The sequence below is a fragment of the Neomonachus schauinslandi genome, chromosome 5 (assembly GCF_002201575.2).
Source record: "Neomonachus schauinslandi chromosome 5, ASM220157v2, whole genome shotgun sequence".
NCBI lineage: Eukaryota > Metazoa > Chordata > Mammalia > Carnivora > Phocidae > Neomonachus > Neomonachus schauinslandi.
Genome location: NC_058407.1, coordinates 141,230,596 through 141,253,313, shown reverse-complemented (window position 1 = coordinate 141,253,313; position 22,718 = coordinate 141,230,596). Strand labels below are relative to the sequence as shown.

The 22,718-nt window shown below is 54.4% G+C and overlaps 1 protein-coding gene across 1 annotated transcript in view; it reads left to right on the top strand.

Annotated features, from left to right (window-relative positions):
• PPL (periplakin) overlaps positions 1-22,718 on the top strand; it is a 43,778-nt gene that overhangs the window by 15,029 nt on the left and 6,031 nt on the right. Inside the window, exons 2-18 of the mRNA XM_021698356.1 lie at positions 5,969-6,068; positions 10,587-10,741; positions 11,461-11,581; positions 12,169-12,294; positions 12,387-12,428; positions 13,720-13,881; positions 13,978-14,085; positions 15,057-15,152; positions 16,344-16,466; positions 16,568-16,714; positions 17,261-17,412; positions 18,346-18,443; positions 18,669-18,826; positions 19,521-19,699; positions 19,783-19,921; positions 20,699-20,892; positions 22,142-22,292. Of these exons, the coding sequence (XP_021554031.1) occupies positions 5,969-6,068; positions 10,587-10,741; positions 11,461-11,581; positions 12,169-12,294; positions 12,387-12,428; positions 13,720-13,881; positions 13,978-14,085; positions 15,057-15,152; positions 16,344-16,466; positions 16,568-16,714; positions 17,261-17,412; positions 18,346-18,443; positions 18,669-18,826; positions 19,521-19,699; positions 19,783-19,921; positions 20,699-20,892; positions 22,142-22,292 (2,251 nt within the window). The remainder of the gene's footprint in view (positions 1-5,968; positions 6,069-10,586; positions 10,742-11,460; positions 11,582-12,168; positions 12,295-12,386; positions 12,429-13,719; positions 13,882-13,977; positions 14,086-15,056; positions 15,153-16,343; positions 16,467-16,567; positions 16,715-17,260; positions 17,413-18,345; positions 18,444-18,668; positions 18,827-19,520; positions 19,700-19,782; positions 19,922-20,698; positions 20,893-22,141; positions 22,293-22,718) is intronic.

Below are 22,718 nucleotides of genomic sequence, written 5' to 3'. Positions count from 1 at the left end.
ACGGGCCCAAATCTGCTGGGGACCCCCCCAACCTGGCTTGTGCAACCCACACAGCAGCACTTGGGCTGGGCCAGGCTGGGCTGAGGCGGCTGTCGTGGGGACAACTGAGTCCCGAGTCCCACCAGCTTCTACCAGGTGGGGTCTTGGGTCATGGCACCCCACCTCCTCCCTGCCTGTCTTAAGATGGGTGTCCTAGATGCCATTCCCATCACCAGGATGTCCTGTAGGGGTTTTCTGGAAAACCCAGAAATCTGGAAGGAAACTTTAAAAACTAAACTATAAACTTGTTTCTAATTCCCCAGTTTCTCCCTAAAGTCTTTTTGCTGTTCCAGGACCCCACTTTGCATTCAGTGGTCCCATCTTCTTAGGCTCCTCCAGGCTGATGGTTTCTCAGTCTTGTCTTTCATGGCCTTGACACTTTTGAAGAGGGCTGGTCAGGTGTTCTGTAAACCGTCCCTCAGTTTGGGCTTGTCTGCTGGCCCCTAGCCATGAGATGGAGGTCATATACTGAGAAGGGTTCCTTGGAGGCAATCTTGTGTCCTCCTTGGTCCCTGGTGTCAGGTGGTTCCACTGTTGATATGCCTTCCCCCTGGGGATGTGAACCTTCTGTCCTCGCCACTGTGAATTTACTGATTTTCAGAAGAAACCTATTTTACAGGACCAGGCATGACTGGCAAGCAGGAGCCCACAGGTAGAACCCCATGCACAGCTCAGGGGGCCACATAAGGGCTCAGGTGCATTGTGAAGGGCACCCTCTGTGGGGTGTAAAAGTGCAATGAATACATGTTGTGTGGATGAGCGGTCATCCTCACCATTTGTGAAGCCCCTACAATGTGCCGGGTAATTCGAGGTCCTTCACTGAACGGTATTTGTTGAATGTCTCCTACGTGCCCCGCACTGGTTAGGCACTGGTAAAACCAGGGAGATTCCACTTGTGAACCTAAATGATCTCTAATCTGCTTTTGGGACTCCAGAGTCTGCCCTGAACCTCCAGCTCAGTCCGTGAACCCCGAAGTGGTCTTTGAAACTCATTCAGTTGTTTCCAGAAGTGTCCCTGACCTTTCCCCCACCCACCTCACTTAACTAGGTGGGATGGACTATTCCCATTTTACAGATGGTAAAACAGAGGTTCAGAAGCATAAAGTAGCTCCTCCAAGCTTACACCAATGGCTGGTGCAGTCAGGATTTGAATCCTGTCTGACTCCAGGCACCAGCTGCCTCCTGCATGACCTTGGGTAGGTGCCTTTTCTTCTGAGGGCCTCAGTTTGTACATCTGTGTAATGAGCAGGTGGGGCTGGATCACTTCCAAGCCACCTTCTAGTATCGAAGGCCACTTGCCCTTAGAACCTGTGTCCGTGTTAAACTTCTGAGTAAGTAGAGGGAGGCCGGGTGTGTCCCTCTCCCAGCATGTCACTCAGACCCGCCTCCCCTCTCTGGGGTGGGGGCACCTCGGCTTTCCTGGCTCTGCTGGTGATTGTCATCTCCGTGGGTGGGACAAGACTGGATGGGGGTGGTGGGGAAGGGCTGTATCTTGGTCTCCATCAGTCGAGCTGATGCCCTGTCTGGATGCCCCCGTGGGTCTTATTAGTGAGATGAAAAGCTGGACTGGCCAGGCCAGTTCCCAGGCCTTTTGGGATCTGTGCCCCATCCCTGCAGGTTGCTGACCTGCCCACGTTCCTGCATTCCTGCACTCCTGGCCAGAATGCAGGACCCTGTGGGGACTCTCATTCAGGACCTCAAACCCAAAAGGCAGAAGTACTAGGACTGTGCCCCAGAGGCCTGGATTAGAACCCCAGCTCTCCTTGTTTCCTGGCAGTGGGACTGGGACCAAGTTATTGAGTCAGTGCTTCAGTTTCCCCATCTGTAAAATTGGAGAACAGTGCAACTTCAGCAGTGGTAGGGTTAAAGGAGCTCATCTCTATGTGACTTGCTTAGCACTGGTGGGCACAGGGTCAACTCTGTGTTAACTAGCATCTTCTAGGCAGCTGGGCGTAGCCTCAGGAAAACAGGATAGAAGGCAGGAAGAAGGCTCAAGGGGGTGGGGGAAGAAGAAACAAGCCCCTATCACTTAGAAATGGCACTTACCAGCTTTTCTGGTATCAGCTTTATTGAGATATAATTCACATAGCATACCATTCCCTCATTTAAAGTATACAATTAAATAGTTTTTAGTATATTTACAGAATTACCCAACTATCACCATAACCAATTTTAGAACATTTTCATCACCCCACAAAAGACACCCCATACCCTTCAGTGCTCACTTGCCAGCCCCACCCCAGCCCCGGCAACGACTAATCTGCTTTCTGCTTCTATGGATTGGTCTATTCTAGATATTTCATGTAAATGGAATCCTACTATATGTGACCTGTTGTGTCTGGCTGCTTTCACTTGGCGTAATGGTTTTGCGGTTCACCCACACTATAGCAGGTGTTGGTGCTTCATTCCTTTCTTTGCTGAGTGATATTCCATTTAATGGATATTCCACATTTTGTTTATCCATTCATTGGTTGATGAACACTTGCGTTGTTTCCACTTTTTGGCTATTGTAAGTAGTGCTGTTAGGAACACTTGTGTTTCGTTCAAGTTTTTGTGTGGGCCTATGTTTTCATTTTTCTTGGGTAGATACTTAGGAGTGGAATTACTGGGTCATGTGGCAACTTTATGCTTAACTTTTTGGGGAACTTCCAGACTGCTTTCCAAAGCTGCTGCACCATTTTACAGTTCCCACCTACTGTGAGTGAGGGTTCTGATTTCTCCTATCCTTGTTACCAAATCATTATGGTCTGTCTTTTTGATTATCGCCATCCTGGTGGGTGAGAAGTGGTATCCCATTGTGGTCTAGGGCACTTGGCAGTCCATGCCTAGGATGTGTTGGGAGCCGTGCAGGATTGTCACATGGGGTTGCTAATGGCATGAACTTGGGGGCCTGCCTGGGTTGGAATTCTGGCTCTAACATTTAATTACTGTGTAACTTTGCGAAAGTTACTAAACTCTCTGGTCCTCCATTTCCACATCTGTAAAGTGGGGACAATAATATGATGACCCACTGGGCCAACACCTACCTCACAGGATTGTAATGAAGAATAAGAAATGAGCAGAGAGACTGGCATGTGGAAAGTAAATACAAGCTCATACTATTCTGGTGATGGTGGTGGTTGCTACACATGTGCTTGTGATTTCCCCAACACCCCTATGAGTAGCTGTGAGTGCAGTATTTGACAAAGTGGCCTCTGGAGCAAGACTGCCTGAGCAGAGTCCAGGTGCCCCATTCACAAGGTGTCTGACGCTGGACAAGCACCTTGACGTCTCTGAGCCTTGGTTTCCTATAAACTCTCTGTAAAGGAGTACACAGCCCTCCCCCAGGGCTTAGGGTGAGGATGTTGTTGAGGCAGTGCCTATGAACATGTCTGATGTCTGGTGAAGCATGTGCAGGAAGCGTCAAATTACCATGATGCCTTGGTGGGCATCCCTTGTAGACCAATGGAGAAACTGAGGTATGGTGCTTGCCTGAGATGGTCCACGCAGCAAATGGCCCCACTACACTTGGAACCCATGCCTGTCTGGCCAGAAGTTCCCACGGAACCCTCCTTCATCCTCTGCCAGGAGCACCAGGTTCCTGAGACTGGCTGTTCCACCCACATCCTTTGTCCCCTTTCTGGTGCTGGGCTTTGGCTGGAATAATCGGCCAGCCAAGGTGGGGGGCCAGAAGGTGCTTTCCTCATACTGCCCACCCAGTGAAGGGGCTGGCTTGGGAGCTGGTCCCATGTCCTGAGGTGGGGCTGGGCCGAGCCAAAGCCCCCCACTTGATCCACACTGCAGGTTCCTGTTGACACATGAGCAGTCATGGGTTAAATACTTGGTTTAAGACTCGCTACATCTGAGTGCAGCAGGCCAGGCTGAGAGTCAGTGGTTTGGTGGAGGGGAGGGGCCTGTTCCCCATGTGGTCTGACCAGCCAGGGTGGGGGCTATGGGCTCAGTCCATGCCCTGACAGCCCAGCCTTTATCCTTCCTTGCTCAGATCCTCCATACACAGTCCCTTCTTCTTTTTTTTTTTTTTAATTTTTTTTTTTTAAAGATTTTATTTATTCATTTGAGACAGAGAGAATGAGAGAGAGAGCACATGAGAGGGGGGAGGGTCAGAGGCAGAAGCAGGCTCCCCGCCGAGCAGGGAGCCCGATGCGGGACTCGATCCAGGGACTCCAGGATCATGACCTGAGCCGAAGGCAGTTGCTTAACCAACTGAGCCACCCAGGCGCCCCCACAGTCCCTTCTTCTGAGCCTTCCTTGCCTCTCCAACTGAATAACCAGCTTTCTATACTGCAGGACTGCTCAGAGCCTTTACTGGTTCATAGAGTTCTCAAGGGTCCAGGTTTTCCTAGCTGCCTGGACTCACAAGCCTTCATTCTGGGAATGACTTACAGGACTGGGGTTCCTGGGACCCACTTTGGGAAAGGCTGCCTCCTTGATTGACTTGGCAGAGGGTGCAGCCTGGGTCTTGTTACTCTCCCCTCCTTAGCTCCTGTGCATCCAGGCCTGGCACAGAGCAGGCTCTCAGGCACGGTTTGAGACATGGATGGACAGACTCACAGGTTCTGTTCACTGTGCCCGATTCTGCCCCCCCCCCCCCCCCCGCCGACACCCGCCCCTCCCCATACCAGCAGTACCTGCAGTGTTGGACCTCAAACTCCGCAGGGGATCAGGGTCCCCTGGAGAACCTGTAATAACAAGAGCAATAATAATAATACAGCTTCCTGGGCCTAGCTTTGGAGATCCAGATCCAGAGGGTCTGGGTTAATGCCTGGGAATCTGAATGTTTCATGCCCCAAGAGGTGGTCCCAGGCCTTGATCTGAGGAATTCCAGTGTGAAGAGGTGGTGGCCCCCTCAGCCTGAGGATCCAGAGCCCTGCCCTGGCCCCCCCTCCAACGGACATGCCAAGAACCCACCTTTTTTGTGGCCTCTTCCCTTGAAGCCTTCTGCCCGTGAACCCCAAACTCTTCCTTATCCTCCAGAACCTAGCCACCACCACCTCCTCCAGGAAGCATTCAGCGACCAATCCCATTCCCACCCAGCCAGTCAGGAGGCTCCTCTGGGCAACCCTAGCCTCCATGCCTGTCTCAGTCATGTGACTATTTCTGTAAATGCTGATTTCCTCCCCATCTAGGGGGTGACGAGTCAGAGGGTGAGGCTTTTTCTGTGTGCACTGCTGGACCTGGCAAATAGTAGGTGCTTAATGAGTGCAGGTGGAATGAACCCTCTGGGTGCTTGGCTGCTTGGGCTCTACTGTGGAGTCAGTACAAAAGGGTTTTCAATGGAGGTTGGAGAATTAGGTGCTAATTTTTTTTTAAGATTTTATTTATTTACCTGAAAGATAGTGAAAGAGAGAGCAAGCACAGAAGGAGAGCATAGAGGGAGTGGTAGAGGAAGAAGCAGACTCCCTGCTAAGCAGGGAGCTTGATGCGGCGCTCGATCCCAGGACCCCAAGATCGTGACCTTAGCCAAAGGCAGACACTTAACCATCTGAGCCACCCAGGCGCCCCTTAGGTGCTAATCTTGACCATTACTGGCTGGCTGGGTGACATTGGCCAAGTTGCGTTCCCTCTCTGGTCTTTGTGTCTTCTTTTATTGAAAGAAAGCAAAACAGAGGCAGGCCAGATACCCATCAGTATAACCTTGTGAATACACTAAAACCCACTGAGTTATAGGCTTTAAAAGGGTGAATTTTATAGTATGTGAATTATATCTCCATAAAAACGGAAAAAAAAAAAAAAGAAGAACATAGTAAAGGTGTTCTGCCAAAATGGAAAACTAGAAACTCTCGCTCCAAGCTGCCTTGTTTCTGTGGCTTTGGTGATGTCGCCCCAGGGCAGGGGCAGGAGACAGGGTGGGCCGCCAGGCTCCCTCTGAGGCTAGTGGGGACATGGCACGCCCTGCAGGCCCAGCCCACCTCCTATCTTCTGTCTGCAGCATCTCTAACAAGGACTTGTCGGAGCTGATCGAGCAGCTGCAGAAAAATGCCGACCAGGTGGAGAAGAACATCGTGGACACGGAGGCCAAGATGCAGAGCGTGAGTGCCCCCCCGTGCGGCCAGCCCCATTGCGGACCAGGGTCTTGCCCGACCAAGGGTTCTTGCTGGGGAGGGGGGTGGGTTCTGCCCACCCCCGGGGAACATGTGGCCACATCTAGAGACATTTTTAGCCGTCACAACTGGGGTAGTGGGGTGGATAGGCATCTAGTGGGTGGAGGCCAGGGATGCTGATAAACACCCTACAGGGCGTAGGATGCCCACCCCCCCACACCAAATGATCCAGCCCCAAATGTCTGTAGTGCTGAGATGGAGAAACCTCATTTTTGCTGTTAATGTCAGCCCCCCACCCTGGGGGCTAAGTTCCTGCAGCTTATGGACCCTGTCTGGAGGAAAACCGTGGTCTCAGGAACCAGGCCTTGTATCCCAGCTTTGCCACTTACTGTGTGACTTTAGGCAAGTCACCTTACCTCTCTGTGCACGTGATTCCCTCTGACAGGGTAAAAGCGATCATCCGCATCCCCTGGGCTGCTGTAAAGATTCAGTGAGATTATGCAGGTGTATCATAGGGCTTGGTATTACTATCGATATCCTCTTTCTTCTTGTACTTCCCCTGCCATTGCTCAGATGCATACGATCCTCCTTTGACAGAGAAGAGAGAGAAAGTAGCTAGGCAAATCATGTTCCCTCTCTGTGTTGCCCTTTGCTCTTCTGTGACATGAGCTAACAACCTCTCTGAGCAGCAGGTTCTCCTGAGGAATCTATACCATGCAGGATACCTATGAGCTGCCAGGATGATCATCCCCCTGCTGGAGGCACCAGCCCAGTGCAGTTGAGCTTATACCCATTTTGTAGATGGAGACACTGAGGTTCAGAGAGTGCAAGGTGACTCATCTGTGACAGAGTAGCCCCAGAAGCATCCCAGAGGCGGGGTTGCCAGATTTAGCAAATAAAAATACAGGATATGCAGTTAAATTTGACTTTCAGAGCACAATTCTTTTTTCATAGAAGTATATCCCATGTACTGTTTGAGATATACTTATACCACAAAGTGATCCATTGTTTGTCTGAAATTTGAACTTAACTGGACGGTCTGTATTTCATATGCATTCCTACCCAGGAGGTGACCAAGAGGCGGGTCCAGAGGAGTGGGGGACAGAAGGTGGACAGGTCACGAGCCTGTCCTCCCTGGCCCAGCCGTGGCTGCCCCTCCCCCTGCCCACGCTGGTGTCCACCGGCCCGGGGGGCCAGGCCACAGGCAGCCCAGACAGCTGAGGGACGGGATGCGCTGGGGATGGCACAGGAGGCAGTGAGGAACGGAGGTGTGGGAAAGAGCAGGGAAGGCGAGGGGCGCTCTCTCTGTTCCTGCCAGGGGCCCTCCCCCGGCTCCTTTCCTGCCCCCTCCTGCCCTTCTACCAGCCTCTACCTGCCTCAGTGCCTCGCCAGCCCCGCAGCTCGTCCCTCGGGCCGCCGCCTTGTCCCAGCTCCTCCGCGGAGTTTTCAGTCCCCTTGTCGCAGGGCGCCCTGCTATTTTCTTTCCTAAATGAAAACAGCTTTTTGGGTGTGTCCGTTTTTGTCCTAATGAAAGTAATATGGGTTTGTTACAAATCTTTCAGGACTGATAAACAAAGTATAATGAAGCAAATTGAAATCCTGTATAATTCCACCACCAGAGAGATGGATGACTGTTAACCTTTTGGTGTATCTGTTTGACCCTTTCCTGTGTGCGTGCGTGTGTGTGTGTGCGTGTGTGTGCATGTGAGAGAGAGAATAGGGTCTCGAGCTCTCATTTTTATTTGCTTAGAGTAATGGCTCACAGTAACAAGCATGTACTTGGGGGATCATTTTGAACTGTTTTTTAACTTCAGATGAACAAACCTGAAAATAGAAACCGTGCTTTGACGACCATATGGACTAATCTTCTGCTTTCTTTTTTTTCCTTCCATCTCTTTCGTTTCTCGGAAGATGTCACTGTTCATTTTATTACCCAAAAGTTCTCTTGAATGTTCCTGTTTTCTTAAATTGAAGCGAGGTTCGCATAACATAAGATTAACCACCTAAAGCGTGCAAGTCAGTGGCCTGTACGCTGTTCACAGTGTTGGTCACCCACCACCTCCTTCTAGTGCCAAGACATTTCCATTCCCCCAAAGGGAACCCCATGCCCAACAGCAGTCCCTCCCCATGCTCCCTCCCTGCAGCCCCCGGAAACCCTAATCTGCTTTCTGTGCCTATGGATTTACTTCTGCATGTTTCATATAAACCAAATCGTACAATATATGACCTTCTCTGTCTATCCAAATTTTTTAACGTGCAGAAAAGTTGAAAGAATTCCACAGAGATGGGGCATCTGGGTGGCTCAGATGGTTGGGGGTCTGCCTTCAGCTAGGTCATGATCCCAGAATCCTGGAATCGAGCCCTGCATCAGTTTCCTGGCTCAGCGGGGAGCCTGCTTCTCCCTCTGCCTCTACCCCTGCTTGAGCTCTTTCTCTCTCTGTATCTCTGTGTCTCGAATAAATAAAAATCTTAAAAAAAAAAAAAAAGAGTTTCACAGAGAACATCCATGTCCCTACCCCCCAGATTCCACCAGTAACAGCTGCTGGATTTGCTTTATCACTCATCCGCCTGTCAGCATGCGTGTAGTTTATTAGCTACATCAGTCCCTATGATTTGTTTTTACTTGTAAAATCCTTTTACTGGAGGTATAAATTCTGTAAGGTATATAGAAAGTGTCCACATTTTAAGGGCCTTTGCATCCATAGGCGCCCACGTAACCACTGCTCAGGTCAAGATAGAGAACATTTCCCAGAAAGCTGGCTCGTGACCTTGCCAATCCATACCCCCCAGAGTAACCACTACGCTGACCTCTCTCTCCATCTATCTGTTTTGCCTGACTGTGAACCCTTGAACGCGGCATCTCTCAGCTAGATGTTCTCTTTCTCATCTCAGCTAGCATGTTTCAAGAGGGCTTGCATTCCCACACAGCACTTGCATGAATGAGGTAATGATTAATTTACTTCCCCCTTTTGCAAAATTAGTCTTTGACACTGTACCTGCCCAAGAGAGCTGCAGATCAGCTGGAAACAATGAGGCGGATAATGTTCCACCCAAGCCAAGAACCATGATGCTTTGTCGTATTTTTCCCCCCATTGGCCAGATCCACACAGGGGTGGAGAGATGGCATAGCCCCCCCCAGGCTTCACCTCCAAGGCCCTCAGGGCGCCGGGCCCCGCTTGCCCCTCAGCCTCCCTGGAGTTGGCCAGGGACGGGTGGGCTGAACGCCTTTTCTTCTTCTGAGGGGAAGTCTGCTCTCTCCTCTGGACCAGGAAGCACATCACCTCGTTCACTTCTTTTCGCTCTTGTAACAGGTGTATTGAGGTGTATTGTACATATCACAAGAAGCTCCCACCTCAAGTGGACAATGCAGTGAGTTTTAGTAACTTCACCGAGTGGCACAGCTGTTTCCATAAATGGGTTTCTGAACATTTTCATCCCCTAGTAAGAACCCTTGTGCTCATGTACTGTTCCTATTTCCACCCGACTCGCTGGCAACCACGCATCTGCTTCCTGTCTCTCTGGATTAGGACATGGTGGAACCCTGCACTGGGGTCGCTTGGGTGCTTCTTCCTTGTTCTCATGGCAGTGATGGGGACGCTGAGACCCAGTGGGGGTGGGCGCTGGCTCTTCCTGGCCTCCCGTGTTACCTCCATGGTCTGTCTTCAGCCCAGTCCCCGGCCTGTCCTCGCCTCCCCCACTGGCCTGGGGTCTCCAGGGCCCCGCACGGTGTGTGGCTGGGCCTCAGGAATGTTGTCTGAGTGAGCGAACAGACTGTGTGTAGATACCTGCTGTCCTGGCTGCCAGTTCATTGTTCTTCCCTAAACAAGCAGAGACCCTGGGCTCATCAGCGACACTGACCGTGCCTCCCAAATATCCACCCACTCTGTTGACTCTCAACCATTTCTGCAGGTGCCACCCCAGATGGGCCACCGTCCGCTCCCCCCCCGCCACCCCCGGCCCTGTCACAAGTGCTGACTGCCCTCGAGGCCGTGCCCTTGTCCCGTAGAGCCCTGAGGCATTTGCCTTTAAGGACAGATGGGGCCCCTTTGCCTTACACCTCTTGCACTTCCTCCCCCAGCCAGCCTTCCTGCCTCAGGGCCTTTGCACAGGCTTTCCTTCTGCTTAGAACACTCTTTTCTTTCATCCTTAGTTCTTAGCTGGTGTCACCGCCTCCAGAGGGGCTCACTGACCACCAGATCTAAAGCAGGTCCCTGTTGTTCCACCTCTGGTGTGTTTCCTTGGTAAACACCGACTTGTATGAACTTGTAATCACCTTTGTGAGGTTTATCTATTTATCTGACTGGGCTGGGCAGGGCCATGCCTCTTCATTTGAAGGTGTGTCCCAGAGCCCCCACACATAGGTACCTGGGCTGTTTGTTGAGAGGCGGAAGAGAGGCTAGGTGGGACTGGGAGCCCCTTGCTGGCCCTCTCTTCCCACCCCTCCCACCCCCACAGTGCCCGTGGAGTCCCCATCCTCGATCCCCCTTTCTGTCTTGACTCTCACAGGACCTGGCCCGGCTGCAGGAGGGCCGACAGCCCGAGCACCGGGACGTGACCCTGCAGAAGGTGTCAGACTCAGAGAAGCTGCTGTATGTGCTAGAGGCAGACGCGGCCATTGCCAAGCACATGAAGCATCCCCAAGGAGACATGATTGCCGAGGAGTAGGTCCCCTCTGCTCCAGGTTCCTGGGATGGGGCAGGAGGGCTGTAGACTGCTCAGCATTCTGGAGCCCAACTCAGAGTTTATTGAAGGCTAACTAGATGCTAGATACATGCCAAACGCTTTATGTTATTCTCATGATGACCCATTTTGTAGTCAGGGAAACTGAGGCTCAGCACTAATGTCCCCTGTTCTGGTCATAGTGTGACCACAGGTCCCTGACCATCGTGCTGTCTGACCTCCAAGCTTTTGAGCATGGCCTCCCACTCCCTGATGCCCAGCCAGCTTCCTATGCTCATGGCTCTCCCCTCAGCTCAGATGTGGATAAACTGGCACCCAAAATGCCTCCCGCCTGGTTCTGCACCCCCCACCCTGGCAGGGGCAAGGGTCTCAGGGTGCCCCATGAGTCCTTGCCCTGTTCCTGTCATGGCCCACACCACCCCTGTGGTTCCTGCTCAGTGGCAGGCTCCAGAGAGCCGTGGACCTGCCTGTTCCTTCCAGAACCTTCTCCTGGGAAAACATCGATAGAGGAAGGAAGGGTAAGGGAGGATGGTAGTGATTGTCTGGAACCCAAAGCCCCGGTCTCCCTGTCCTTCCAGGCTCCTGAGCAGAAAGCCCCAGGCCAGTGTCTGGGGTGGGAGGCCCCTCCTGGGGGAACGGGCGTGGGCAGTGGGCCTGCCAACTGGCCCCACTAACCAGGATGGCCACTCTCCCCACTCAGCATCCGTCAGCTGAAGGAGCGTGTGACCAGCCTCCGTGGGAAACACAAGCAGATCTACAACTTGGTGGTGAAGGAGGTAGACCCGCAGGTCAACTGGGCAGCGCTGGTGGATGAAAAGCTGGTATGGCCCTGGCTTCAGCTGTGTGCAGGGAGGACCCCGCCATTTCATGGGTACCACGGTCCTGCCTCGCAGAGGGTCATGTTCCTGACGTTTCTCGATGGCTGCGTCAGTGAGGACAGCAAGGCTCAGAGAGGTGTAGCACCTAGCCCAGTGTCACCCAGCAGACGTGGTGGAGACTGGGACCCTCCTGGGATCTCTCCAACCCTGGTTGTTGGGGTCCCGGGCAGGCTCGGAGGAGTGGCCCGATGCCCTTCCTCTGCCCTCACTGTCCTGTCTCCACCACGGGGAAGGGCAGCTGTTGGAGCCAGCAGTCCTCTCTTAGTGCTATGACCTGGGCAACCACTCCCCTGACCAGGCCTCTGTTTCCCCATCTGTGAAATGGAAATGACAACCGTGGGGTACTCTGAGGTTACAGTGAAATTGAGTGAGCTGACACGTGTAGGTGCGATGGTGGTAAAGGTGACCGTCACTCCCCACGTCTCTTCTGGTTCCCCTTGGCTCCCTCCTTGGTTCTTATGTGTGGGTGGGCTGTGAGTCCCAGGCCCTAGCCCACACTCTGTGGGTCATCTCTCCGCCCGCCCTCCCAGGACAAACTGAGAGGCCAGAGCTTCGGGACGGACCTGCCGCTGGTGGACCACCAGGTCGAGCAGCACAATATCTTCCACAATGAGGTCAAGGCCATCGGGCCCCACCTGGCCAAAGATGGGGGCAAGGTGCGCGTGGTGGTGGAGCGGGCCTGGCCCCGGGGAGGAGGGGCTCACACCTGCAGCCCCGCCCTGACCCGTGCCCCCGGTTCTGTCCGCAGGAGCCGGACAGCGAACTCCAGGCCAAGTACCAGAAACTGCTGGTGAGAAGCCCCCCCACCCCCACCCCGGGAATGGGCTGGGAGGGGGTGGGAAGCCAGGAGTGTGGGCACAGGAAACGTGTGCAGTGAGCGTTTCAAACAGAATGAAAGGGGTGAGTGGGAAGATCGTACCCTGAGCCCCCACCTGAGAGGCGTCCCAGTTTGCTCTCTGCTTGTGGAAAACCCTAACAGGTCCCCTGGATACAGACCGTCCTGCAGTTGGCTTTTTCTTTACTAAGCACCTTCTGTGTGCCAGATACAATGCCATGCGCTTTATAAGCAAAAGTTTTCTATTTCCCTTTTCAAAACCTTTAAGGAATATGTTCTTTTTAAAAGTGCTGTGAATGCCTAAATGCTTCCTTGCTGCGGCCGGTTCAGACCTCTCAGGTGAGAGAAGCACAGTCTCTGGAGCCAGATGTCTCCATCCCTCGTTGGCGGGGACACCCTGAGCGAGCTCCATAGCCTCTCAGACCCTCAGTTTCCCGACCTGTACGGTGGAGTGCCTTCGAGGCCTTGTCTCCTAGGACCGCTGACGCGGGAGAAGTGCCCAGCACAGTCCTGGCACACTCCTGTTCGTGTTTGCAAAGGCGAGCGTCCCTGCTCCCTCTGCTCCTCCCTGCCCCGCACCCAGCACCTCTCACCCATAACGCGGTAGCACTTTGCTACTGTGCTCCTAGCCTCTGTACGGGGATCGTGATAAAGGCAAAAGTGGAAGCTCTAGCTGCTCACATTTATTGAGCACCAACTGTTTGACAGCCTTTTTTTTTTTTTAAGATTTTATTTATTTATTTGACACAGAGAGAGAGCACAAGCAGGGGGAATGGCAGGCAGAGGGAGAAGCAGGCTCCCCGCGGAGCAGGGATTCCGATGCGGGACTCCATCCCAGGACCCCGGGATCACGACCTGAGCTGAAGGCAGACACTTAACCAACTGAGCCACCCAGGCACCCCTGTTTGACAGTCGTTGTACCTATGAGACCAGTGCTGTTGTCATCCCCGTTTTGTGCATGAGCAAACTCGAGGCTCCACGAGAAAGTCCGTTCCATGGGGGTTCTGTCTGTCTGGCTCACTGGTGTATGCCCAGAGCCTGGAGCAGAGCCCAGCACTTAGTACTTGCACCATAGACGGTTGCTGCATGAATGAATGCACTTCGGAGGGTCAGGTGATTTGTCCAAGGGGGTCCAGCCAGGAAGTGTGGAGCTAGGCTTGTCCGCACACCGGCCAGAGCCAGCCCGAGGGGAGGGGTAGAGGGAGGCCTCAGCCCTGTCCTTGCCCTCCCCCCCGCCCCCCTGCAGGCAGCATCCCAGGCTCGGCAGCAGCACCTGAGCACGCTGCAGGATTACATGCAGCGCTGCACCAACGAGCTGTACTGGCTGGACCAGCAGGCCAAGGGCCGCATGCAGTATGACTGGAGTGACCGCAACCTCGACTACCCGAGCCGCCGGCGCCAGTACGAGGTGGGCCGGGGGGACCTGGGGCATCGGGGGCGGGGCTGGCAGGGAGCACAGGGCTGTCCACTGGGCGCTGAGCCCCCTCAACTGCCCCCTCTGCAGAATTTCATCAACCGGAACCTGGAGGCCAAAGAGGAGAGAATTAACAAACTGCACAGCGAGGGTGACCAGCTGCTAGCCGCTGAGCACCCCGGGAGGAACTCAATTGAGGTGCGTGTGCCTGGGGGGGGATGCCTCCTCCAGGGTGGCCTCAGGGTGGCCTCTGCTGTGGGCCGCCGGGACTCAGGCAGCCCCCAAGATGGGGGTCCTGCATCCTGTGTCTGTCTCTCCATTTTGCTGTCTTTCCTTCCTCTGTCTGACCCTATCTCTTCTCGTTATCTCATCCTTTGCCACGTCCTGCCCTCGGCCCCATACGGTACCTGTAATAGTTTCCTAGGGCTGCCGTAACCAATGACCACAAACTTGGTGGCTTTAAACAGCAGAAACTTTCTCTCTCTCAGTTTGAAGTCCAGAAGTTTGAAATCAAGATGTTGGCAGGCTTGTTCCCTCTGAAGGTTCTAGGACAGAATCCTTCCTTGCCTTTCCTTGCTTCTAGTGGTCGCCAGCAGTCTGTGGCGTTCCTTGGCCTGGGGCTGCGTCGCTCGTCTCTCTGCCTCTGTCTTCACATAACCTTCTCCCCTGTGTGTCTCTCTGTATGTCATCTCCTTTTCTTATAAGGGCATCAGTCATTGGACCTTAGGGCCCACCCTAAATCTAGGATGATTTCGTCTTGAGATCCTTAATCAATTACATCTGCAAAGACCCTATTTCCAAATAAAGTCACATTCTGAGTTCTGGGTGGACATGAATTTGGGGAAGGGAGGGATACCATTCAACCCTCTACAGTGCCTTTGTGTGAATTTTTAAAAGAACCACTTTGGGGAGATGCAGCCCCTGTTTGTCCCTTGTGCAGTGCACAACCCAAGTACCCATACATGGCAATCCTGCTTGGCTCCTCAACATGTCCCTTTTCTCCTCCCATGCCTGGAAAGAAGCTGGCTGCCTCTGTGGGAGCCACATTCAGGGACATGCCAAGTGCCCCTTCCCCCACCATTCTCTGGTCCAGAATCCTGCCATTCCTCCCTGGGCATCCCACACACCTGCCAAGCAGTGACCTGCTCCCCGCCCCCTTCTCTTGGCAGGCGCACATGGAGGCCGTGCATGCAGATTGGAAGGAGTACCTGAACCTGCTCATCTGTGAGGAGAGTCACCTGAAGTACATGGAAGACTACCACCAGGTACCCATCAGCCCCAGAGCATCACTGATGGAAGCACTCAGGGCTTCCTCCAAGAGCAGGGCTGCCTTCCCAAGCCACCCAGTGCCCATGCTTTTGATGGCATACATGGGTGTGCCCCCAAGCTTGCCAGGCCCTTGTCTGTCTTCTCTGGAGTCCAGGGCTGGAGAATCTGATTTCACGGGTCATTGTGGGCCCCAGGAAGGAGGTGGGGTTTTCATTTTGGTAAAACATATAGAATAGGAAATTTGCTGTTTTAGCCATTTTTAAGCACATGATGCAGTGTCATTCATTCAGTGTTGTGCAGCCTTCACCTTGGGAAGGTTTACAGAACTTTTCTATCACCCCAAACAAGAACTCTGCACCCATGAAACAATCACTCCCTTCTCTCTGCCTCCCTTCCCCCAGCCCCTGGTAACCTTTAACCTATCTTTCTGTCTCTGTGAATTTTCCTTCTCTACATTTGTGAAAGTGGACTCACAGGTTATGTGGCCTTTGGTGTCTGGCTTCTTTCGCTTGACCCTGTTTCCAAGGTTCATCGATGTCATGGCATGAATCAGAACTTCATTCCCTTTTATGGCCGAATCCTAGTCCATTTGTACAGACAGACCACATTGTGTTTATCCATTCTTCATTGGTGGATACTAGCTGGTTTCCACAGGAATGTGTATTTTTCACAAGGGCTGGTGACCTGATTTTTAGGACTGGGGACTCTTGAACTTAGGTGACACTCATGTAACTTCTGGTTCAGTGTCTGGACCCCGCTGGGCTATGAGCTTCACAGGGACCTCAGAGTCTCGTTCACTAGTACAGCCCAGGGGACAGCTGAATGATTTCAGAGTTGATGGACTAAAGAATGGGCAAGAGAACTTTCTAGAACAAAGTGGGGAGGCTTGTGTTCCATGTATCAAGACTTTGAAAAGTGTAGAGTGAAGTCAGAGTACCCCTAGCTCAAAGAGAGGAATGGAATAGAAAAGAACTTAAAGCTTTAACAGTACCTATATGTGAACACTTAATATGTATGTCCTAAAAGTGGCGTCGTGTGGACTGGTGGGAAGGCACCCGGCCCAAGAGGCCCCCAGAAGCCAGCCAGGGAGGGTTGGGGGGGGGGGTAAGCCTGTAGACACAGCCAGGATTAGCCCTAGGTGTCCTAGTGGTTTCCTGTCTGTAACAGGGCCATCTGGTCTCCCCTAGTTCCACAAAGACATGAAGGATGCTCAGGAGCTGTTGCACAAGGTAGACTCGGACCTGAACCAGAAATATAGCCCTGACTTCAAGGACGAGTACCAGATTGAGTTGCTGCTGCAGGAGCTGGACGTGAGTGATGGGCCCAGCAAGGGCCTCTCCACACCCCTCCCTGCAGCTCCCACCTGGGGAAGGGGGTGGTCTCACCTGGGCCCTCCCCCTGCTACATTCAGGACCAGGAGAAGGCTCTGGACAAGTACGAGCATGTGGTGCGGGGCCTGCAGAAACGAGGGCAGCAGGTTGTGCCCCTCAAGTACCGCCGGGAGACACCGCTCAAGCCCATCCCTGTGGAGGCACTCTGTGACTTTGAGGGTGACCAGGTGAGCTGCCACCCAGGTGCCCCAGGTGCCCCAGGCAGGCTGGGCCCAGATCTGCCCCTCTGAGGTCACTGAAGTGTCTTAGGAGTGACAATGCTGGATGCAGGGCCCCACATAATGTTTTTAGGGAACCTCTGTCTCTCTCTGCAGTTGGGGTCACTCTCTGCCAACCCCTATGCCCCACCCCACCCCCGTGTCCCACCAGCTGCCCTGACCTTCTGTTCTACCAGCTGAGTCCTGTGTCCTGCCTAAACCAGTCACTTTGGCTCCAGATGCCATTCTCATTGGTGAGGCCCGAGTCACATGCCCACCCTGAGCTCTCAGGGACAGGGGCGGCAGTTCCCCAAAGGGAAATCCAGGTGGGTGTTGAGACATCAGACCCAACACATCCCTTTGCAGCTGGACCCTCCCTACTCTATAGTGAAATGTCTTGAGGAGGGTCAGAGAGACGGGCTAAGGTTTGAGGGGTGGGGCAAGATGGCACCTGGGCTTCTGGTCACTGGCCAGGGCAGGTCTCTCCATGCCCTCTGACCGGCCTGCCCCTGCCAGGGCCTGATCTCACGGGGCTACAGCTACACCCTGCAGAGCAACAATGGGGAGAGCTGGGACCTCATGGACAGCGCAGAGAACAAGCTGACTGCCCCCGCCGTCTGCTTCGTGATCCCCCCAACTGACCCTGAGGCCCTGGCTCTGGCGGACAGGTACGGGGCAAAGGATAGAGCCAGCAAGGACTGGCCCCATCCACTGGGCCCCTCAGGCCCCATTCACAGCCCTGGGCATCCTGACCCAGCCTCAGGAGGCAACTGACCCCACACCTGCACCCCCTTGGGGGCTCAAGTGGGACAGGAGCAGACCCCGTTGGCCAGGATGACTTGCTAAATTCACTGTCCAGCTGTGGGCACAGTCAGTGAACAGTTTCTCTGCAAGTGCTTCAGGGTCTTTGCATATGCTGTTCCCTCTACCTGGACACCTACCTCTGGGCCTTTGCATATGCTGTTCCCTCTGGACACCTACTCAAGGCCCGGTTGGCTCAGGCCTCTTGAATTAAGATAGTTCCGTGGCCACGTCTTCTGTGAAGCCTCCTGTAACTGTTCACTCACCCTCCACCCTGGCTCAAGCACCTTCTCCCACTGCACGTAACTGCCCTTTATTAGAACACTGTGTGTGTCAGTCTCATGGCAGGAAGGGGCTCCTTGAGATTTACTGTCTCCAGGGCCTTGTTCAGTACCCGGTGCAAAGTAAGTACCCAACAACGCCTTTGTTCAATGAGTGATTCGAGGAATGCCTTCGTGTATTCATTCAGCAAGTATTTATTGAGCACCTACTGTGTACTGCTACCCCAGGAGTAACATCTTGGTGGGGAAAACAAAGGAACAAACGAGATAATTTTAGATAGTAAAATTTGGTATGAAGAAGAGGAGAAGGAAGGAAGGACCTACCTGAACCCAGAAGTAAAGAAAGAGCAGCATTATAGCAAACTTTCCATGTGTGCTGGGTTTTAACTTTTCAGAGCATTTTGATGAGCCTCGTGACTCCCCTGGGCCCTCTGCCCAGCCACAGTCTGGGGACCCGTGTGTGGAGGGGGAGGGGACAGTGGGCTGCCCCAGGCCCCCAGCCCATTTGTGCACCCGCAGCTTGGGCAACCAGTACCAGGGTGTGCGGCAGAAGGCAGCCAGGAGCAGGAGCAAACTCCAGCAGCGGCATGAGGTGCTAAAGGCAGAGAATCCTGGAGGTGGGTGCTGGGGCCACTGTGCAGGACTCTGGGTGGACAGGGAAGAGGGGCTGGACCTCGGGTCTGTGCTGCAGATGGGATGGCAGGAGACAGGGAGGGCAGGGGTGGGGGAGGCTGGGCCAGCCCCAGAAGTCCCAGCTGGCCTCCTAGGCCCCTCTCCCTGTGCCTCACAGCCCCCCGTCCGGTTCCCCACTGCGAGCCGACTCTGTGATTTCCTTCTGGCAGATGCCTCCGACCTTCAGGGGCGGCATCTGCTGGCTGGCTTGGACAAAGTGGCCATAGATCTGGACCGGCAGGAGAAGGCTATCACAGGGATCCTACGGCCGCCGCTGGAGCAGGGCCGGGCTGTGCAGGACAGCGCTGAACGGGCCAAGGACCTTAAGGTACTGCTAGGCCGGTGTCCTCCTCATGGGGGCCTTGGAGCTTGACAGGGACCACCTGCCCCATGTAACCAGCAGTCCTGAGTGATGGCAGTGAGGGGGGCTGTTTTAGGCTGATGACCAAGGAGGTGCCTGAGCCCTGGCACCCCCGACATGGCCCCAGGAGAAAGGGCAAGTGAGGCTCACGCTGCCTCCACATGGCTTGTCACCTGCGGGCTTGTGGCCAAGGGGGAGGCTACAGTGCGTGGAGGCCGAAGCTTCGGAGTTAGAGCTGCTTGCTGGCTGTTTGACTGCAGACCCACTACTTGAGCCCAGGCCTCAGTGTGCTCAGAAACAAGGCCAGAGGAGGACGGGTACAAGGGTGGGTCATGGCCAGGCCCTATCACAGCCCTTCCTAAGCTGCTTGGAGTTATAGGGTCGCCTGTGAATGGGGAGAGGAAAAGTACCCACCTCGTGGAGTGGCCCCCAAGCTGGATGAAATCATCCACTTGACATGGGCGGAAAAGTAGATGCTCGATAATTACCTGTTAATTTCCATCACTCTTGTGAGTCACAGCCCACTGTACCAGAATTCGGTGGACGCTCCTTATGGGCTGGCTCCCCAGGGAGGACAGCAGCTTCCTCTGTCCCGTGAAGCCCCTGGAGGGGGAGGAGGCTGCTGGACTGTGACCAGCTCCAGGGGTTTTGGTCCCCACAGAACATCACCAACGAGCTGCTGCAGATCAAGCCCGAGAAGGCGCGCAGCACGGCTGAGTGCGAGGAATTTGTGCAGGCCCTCCCGGGCAGCGGCACCACACCTTTGCTGAAGACCCGGGTGGAGGACACCAACCGCAAATATGAGCGCCTGGTGCAGCTGCTGGACTTGGCCCAGGAGAAGTGGGTGTCAGGTGGGCGGTGGGGAGGTTGGGCGGGATCATGGGGCCAGGCGGGCACCCATCACTCCTGCCCCGTGTCCTCAGAGTGGACGTGGCCAACCGCCTGGAGAAGAGCCTGCAGCAGGGCTGGGAGGCTCTGGCCACCTACGAGAAGCAGCTGACCCAGGACGACACAGTGCCTGAGGATGGCCGCGCCCTGGACAGCAAGAGGCAGGAGCTAGTGGTAAGTCTGGGGACCCAGGGCCTCACGAGCCTTTCTCCCCAGGCGCTCCCCACCCACCACCTCTCAACAGATGGGACTGAAGCCCTGAGTACCAGGGCAGCGAGTCTCCAGGTTCTGAAAGGCTGCGTGCCAAGTCAGAAGTTGCAAATGGAGACCCAGGGCGCGAATCCCAGCTGCTCGGGGGGCTTGTGGAAATCAGGGGCCTGATTTTAAAATGAAGTATCCACGTCAACTGGCCAGATTCCCAGGATCTCTGGACGAGCAGATCTGGCCCCCTGGGCCAGCGCACTCTCCCAAGCAGGTCGGCAGCAGGACTGGCAGCTGCCTGCAGCCCCAGCATCTGCTTTCTCTGCACCGTTGCCCCTGGGCCGCCTGGCGTGTCTGCCTGCCGGCCGGCTGTACACATTCAAGCCCTCGGGAGGCCACTTAGTCACACACCAGTTCTCCTGTGGGGATCCTCACCTCAGAGCTGCGGCCCTGTGGCTGGAGAGCAGCCGGTCATTCTGGTCCCGGGCGCGATGTCACAGGGCACATGCTGCCTGCTGCAGGGTTTTCAGAGGTCAGGTTTTCCGGGTTATGCTCATTGTGACGAAACAGAACGTTGCAGAAACGACCACCAGGTATAAGGAGAAACGCAGAGGCAAAGCCCTGGTCCCTTCCCGTGCCCAGGCTTACCCAGCTGCTGAGGCAGGAGGCCCCCAGCTGTTGGGGCAGTGCTGCCCTAGCCCCTGGGAGCTCCAGCCACAGCGCCTGCTGTCTGCCTCTCTGCCCCGGCAGGCCCTGGCCTCCGAGCTGCAGGCCCAGAAGCCCCTCCTCGGTGAGGTGGAGCGGAACCTGCAGGGGGCCAAGCGGTGCTCCAGCGCCCTGGCCAGCCGCTTCCAGGAGCACTGCCCAGACCTGGAGCGCCAGGAGGCTGAAGTGCACAAGCTGGGCCAGCGTTCTGACAACCTCCGCCAGCAGCTTGAGCTCAGGTGAGGAGCCACGGGTGGGCAGCAGCCTCCACTTAACTGGTCTGCGCTGAGGCTGCCGAAGGCTTTTTTCTAAAGTTTCTCTTTTTGAGAAAAGCAATAATACATCTACAAACTAAAAAACTCAAGGTGATTACAGTGACCAGCCCCTGTCCCCCAAGGGAAGCATGGCTACCAGTTTGTGTCCCCTTCTAAAACTGTCGAGGAGCTGGGGCAGGTACGTAACATGGTTGACAACTCACCGCCTACGCCATGGCTTGCTTTTTCCTGTCATCCGCTTTGTCGGGGTCAGGCGCCAGTAAGTGGGACCTCCTCCTCTTCTCTTTTCTGGAAGAGCTCGTACAGAACACATCCTGCTTCCTTAAATGTTGCATAGAATTCACCAGTGGAGAAGCCATGCAGGCCTGCAAGTCATTTGTTTTTGGTGTGTGAGATTTTAACAACAAATTCAACCTCTTCACTAGGTACCAGGCTACTCTGGGTCATCTAATTCCTGGAGCAGGTCCGGGAGCTTGTGTCTTTCAAAGAATCTGTCCATCTCCTCAAGTGGGTGAACTGACAGACATAAAAGTGGTCCTAATATCCTCTTATTCACTGGTTCCAGAACCCGAGGGGATGTCCCTTCCCTGGTTCCTGATGTTCTGCCTTTTCTCATTTCATTTATATATTCTCTTTTTCCTTCCTGACCATTGTGTGGCTCGTCAATTCAGCGACCATTTCAAGGAACTGGCTTTGGCTTCAGTCCTCTTCTCCCCTCTTCTGTCTCCTGTCACGGGCATCTGCTCTCCACCATTTCCTGCTGCTGCTGCTATTAGCTTTAATTTGCTTTCTTTTCTTCTTCCATTGTTGAGCACTTCCTCCTTTTCCAATAAAAGCACCGAGAACTGCAAATTTCCCTGTAAGCACCGCTTTTGCTGTGTCCCCCAAATGTTAATGTTTTATTTTCAGTGAGTTCAGGTTTCCTAGCATCTCCTGTTATTTCTCCTTGGACTTGTGGGTTACTGAGGGCCTGCAATGCCCCACGGGCGTCCCTGCTGGTCAGTACACAGGGACCTACCTGTGCTTGACAGAGGCCGCAGTGTGTTCCAACTTAATTCCATAATTTCGTTAACCACCCTCTTTTGGGGGACTGTTTAGGTTATCTTGTTAGATTATCTATGATCCCTCCTGCTTGGAGAGGACTTCTGTGAAAAGGGACAGGAGGCATCCGCTGACCGTGGCAGAGGCCTGACGATGGGCTTTGTCCCCGTAGGGCCCAGAGCCTGCAGAGCGCCAGGGCTGCGTATGACAACTACCGCAGCGGCTACGACCACGTGCACCACTTCTTGTCCCATATCCCCAGCTACGAGCCCCAGGAGACAGACAGCCTCAGCCAGATGGAGACCAAGCTCAAGAATCAGAAGGTAGGGTGGCTGCCTCCGTGTTCAGCGGCCTGTGGTGGCATGGGCCGGGGGGGGAGGGGCGTGGAGGGGAGACAGGCAGTGCCTTCCTCCTGCCCCAGTGGGAGGAGGGCAAAGGCCTGGCAGAGCTGTGTCCTCAAGGGACCTCGGCTCTCCCTGGCCCCAGCACCTAAGTCTGAGAACGAGAGCGAGGTATCTAGCATGGGACCTGGCCCAGCGTGGACCGTCCGAGCAGGCTGGCTGAATGAACAAATGAGTGGTCGCAGCAACACAGGGGGAGCACTCGTGGTGAAAGGTCCCGTGTCCAGAGTTTAGAGTCCCGGTTCCATGGAAGGCAGCAGTGTCTTGGAGTGTGGGACAAGGGACATGGGACCCCCACAGCCTAGACTGAAAGCCACGTTCTACCCCTAATAGCTGTGTGCCCATGGG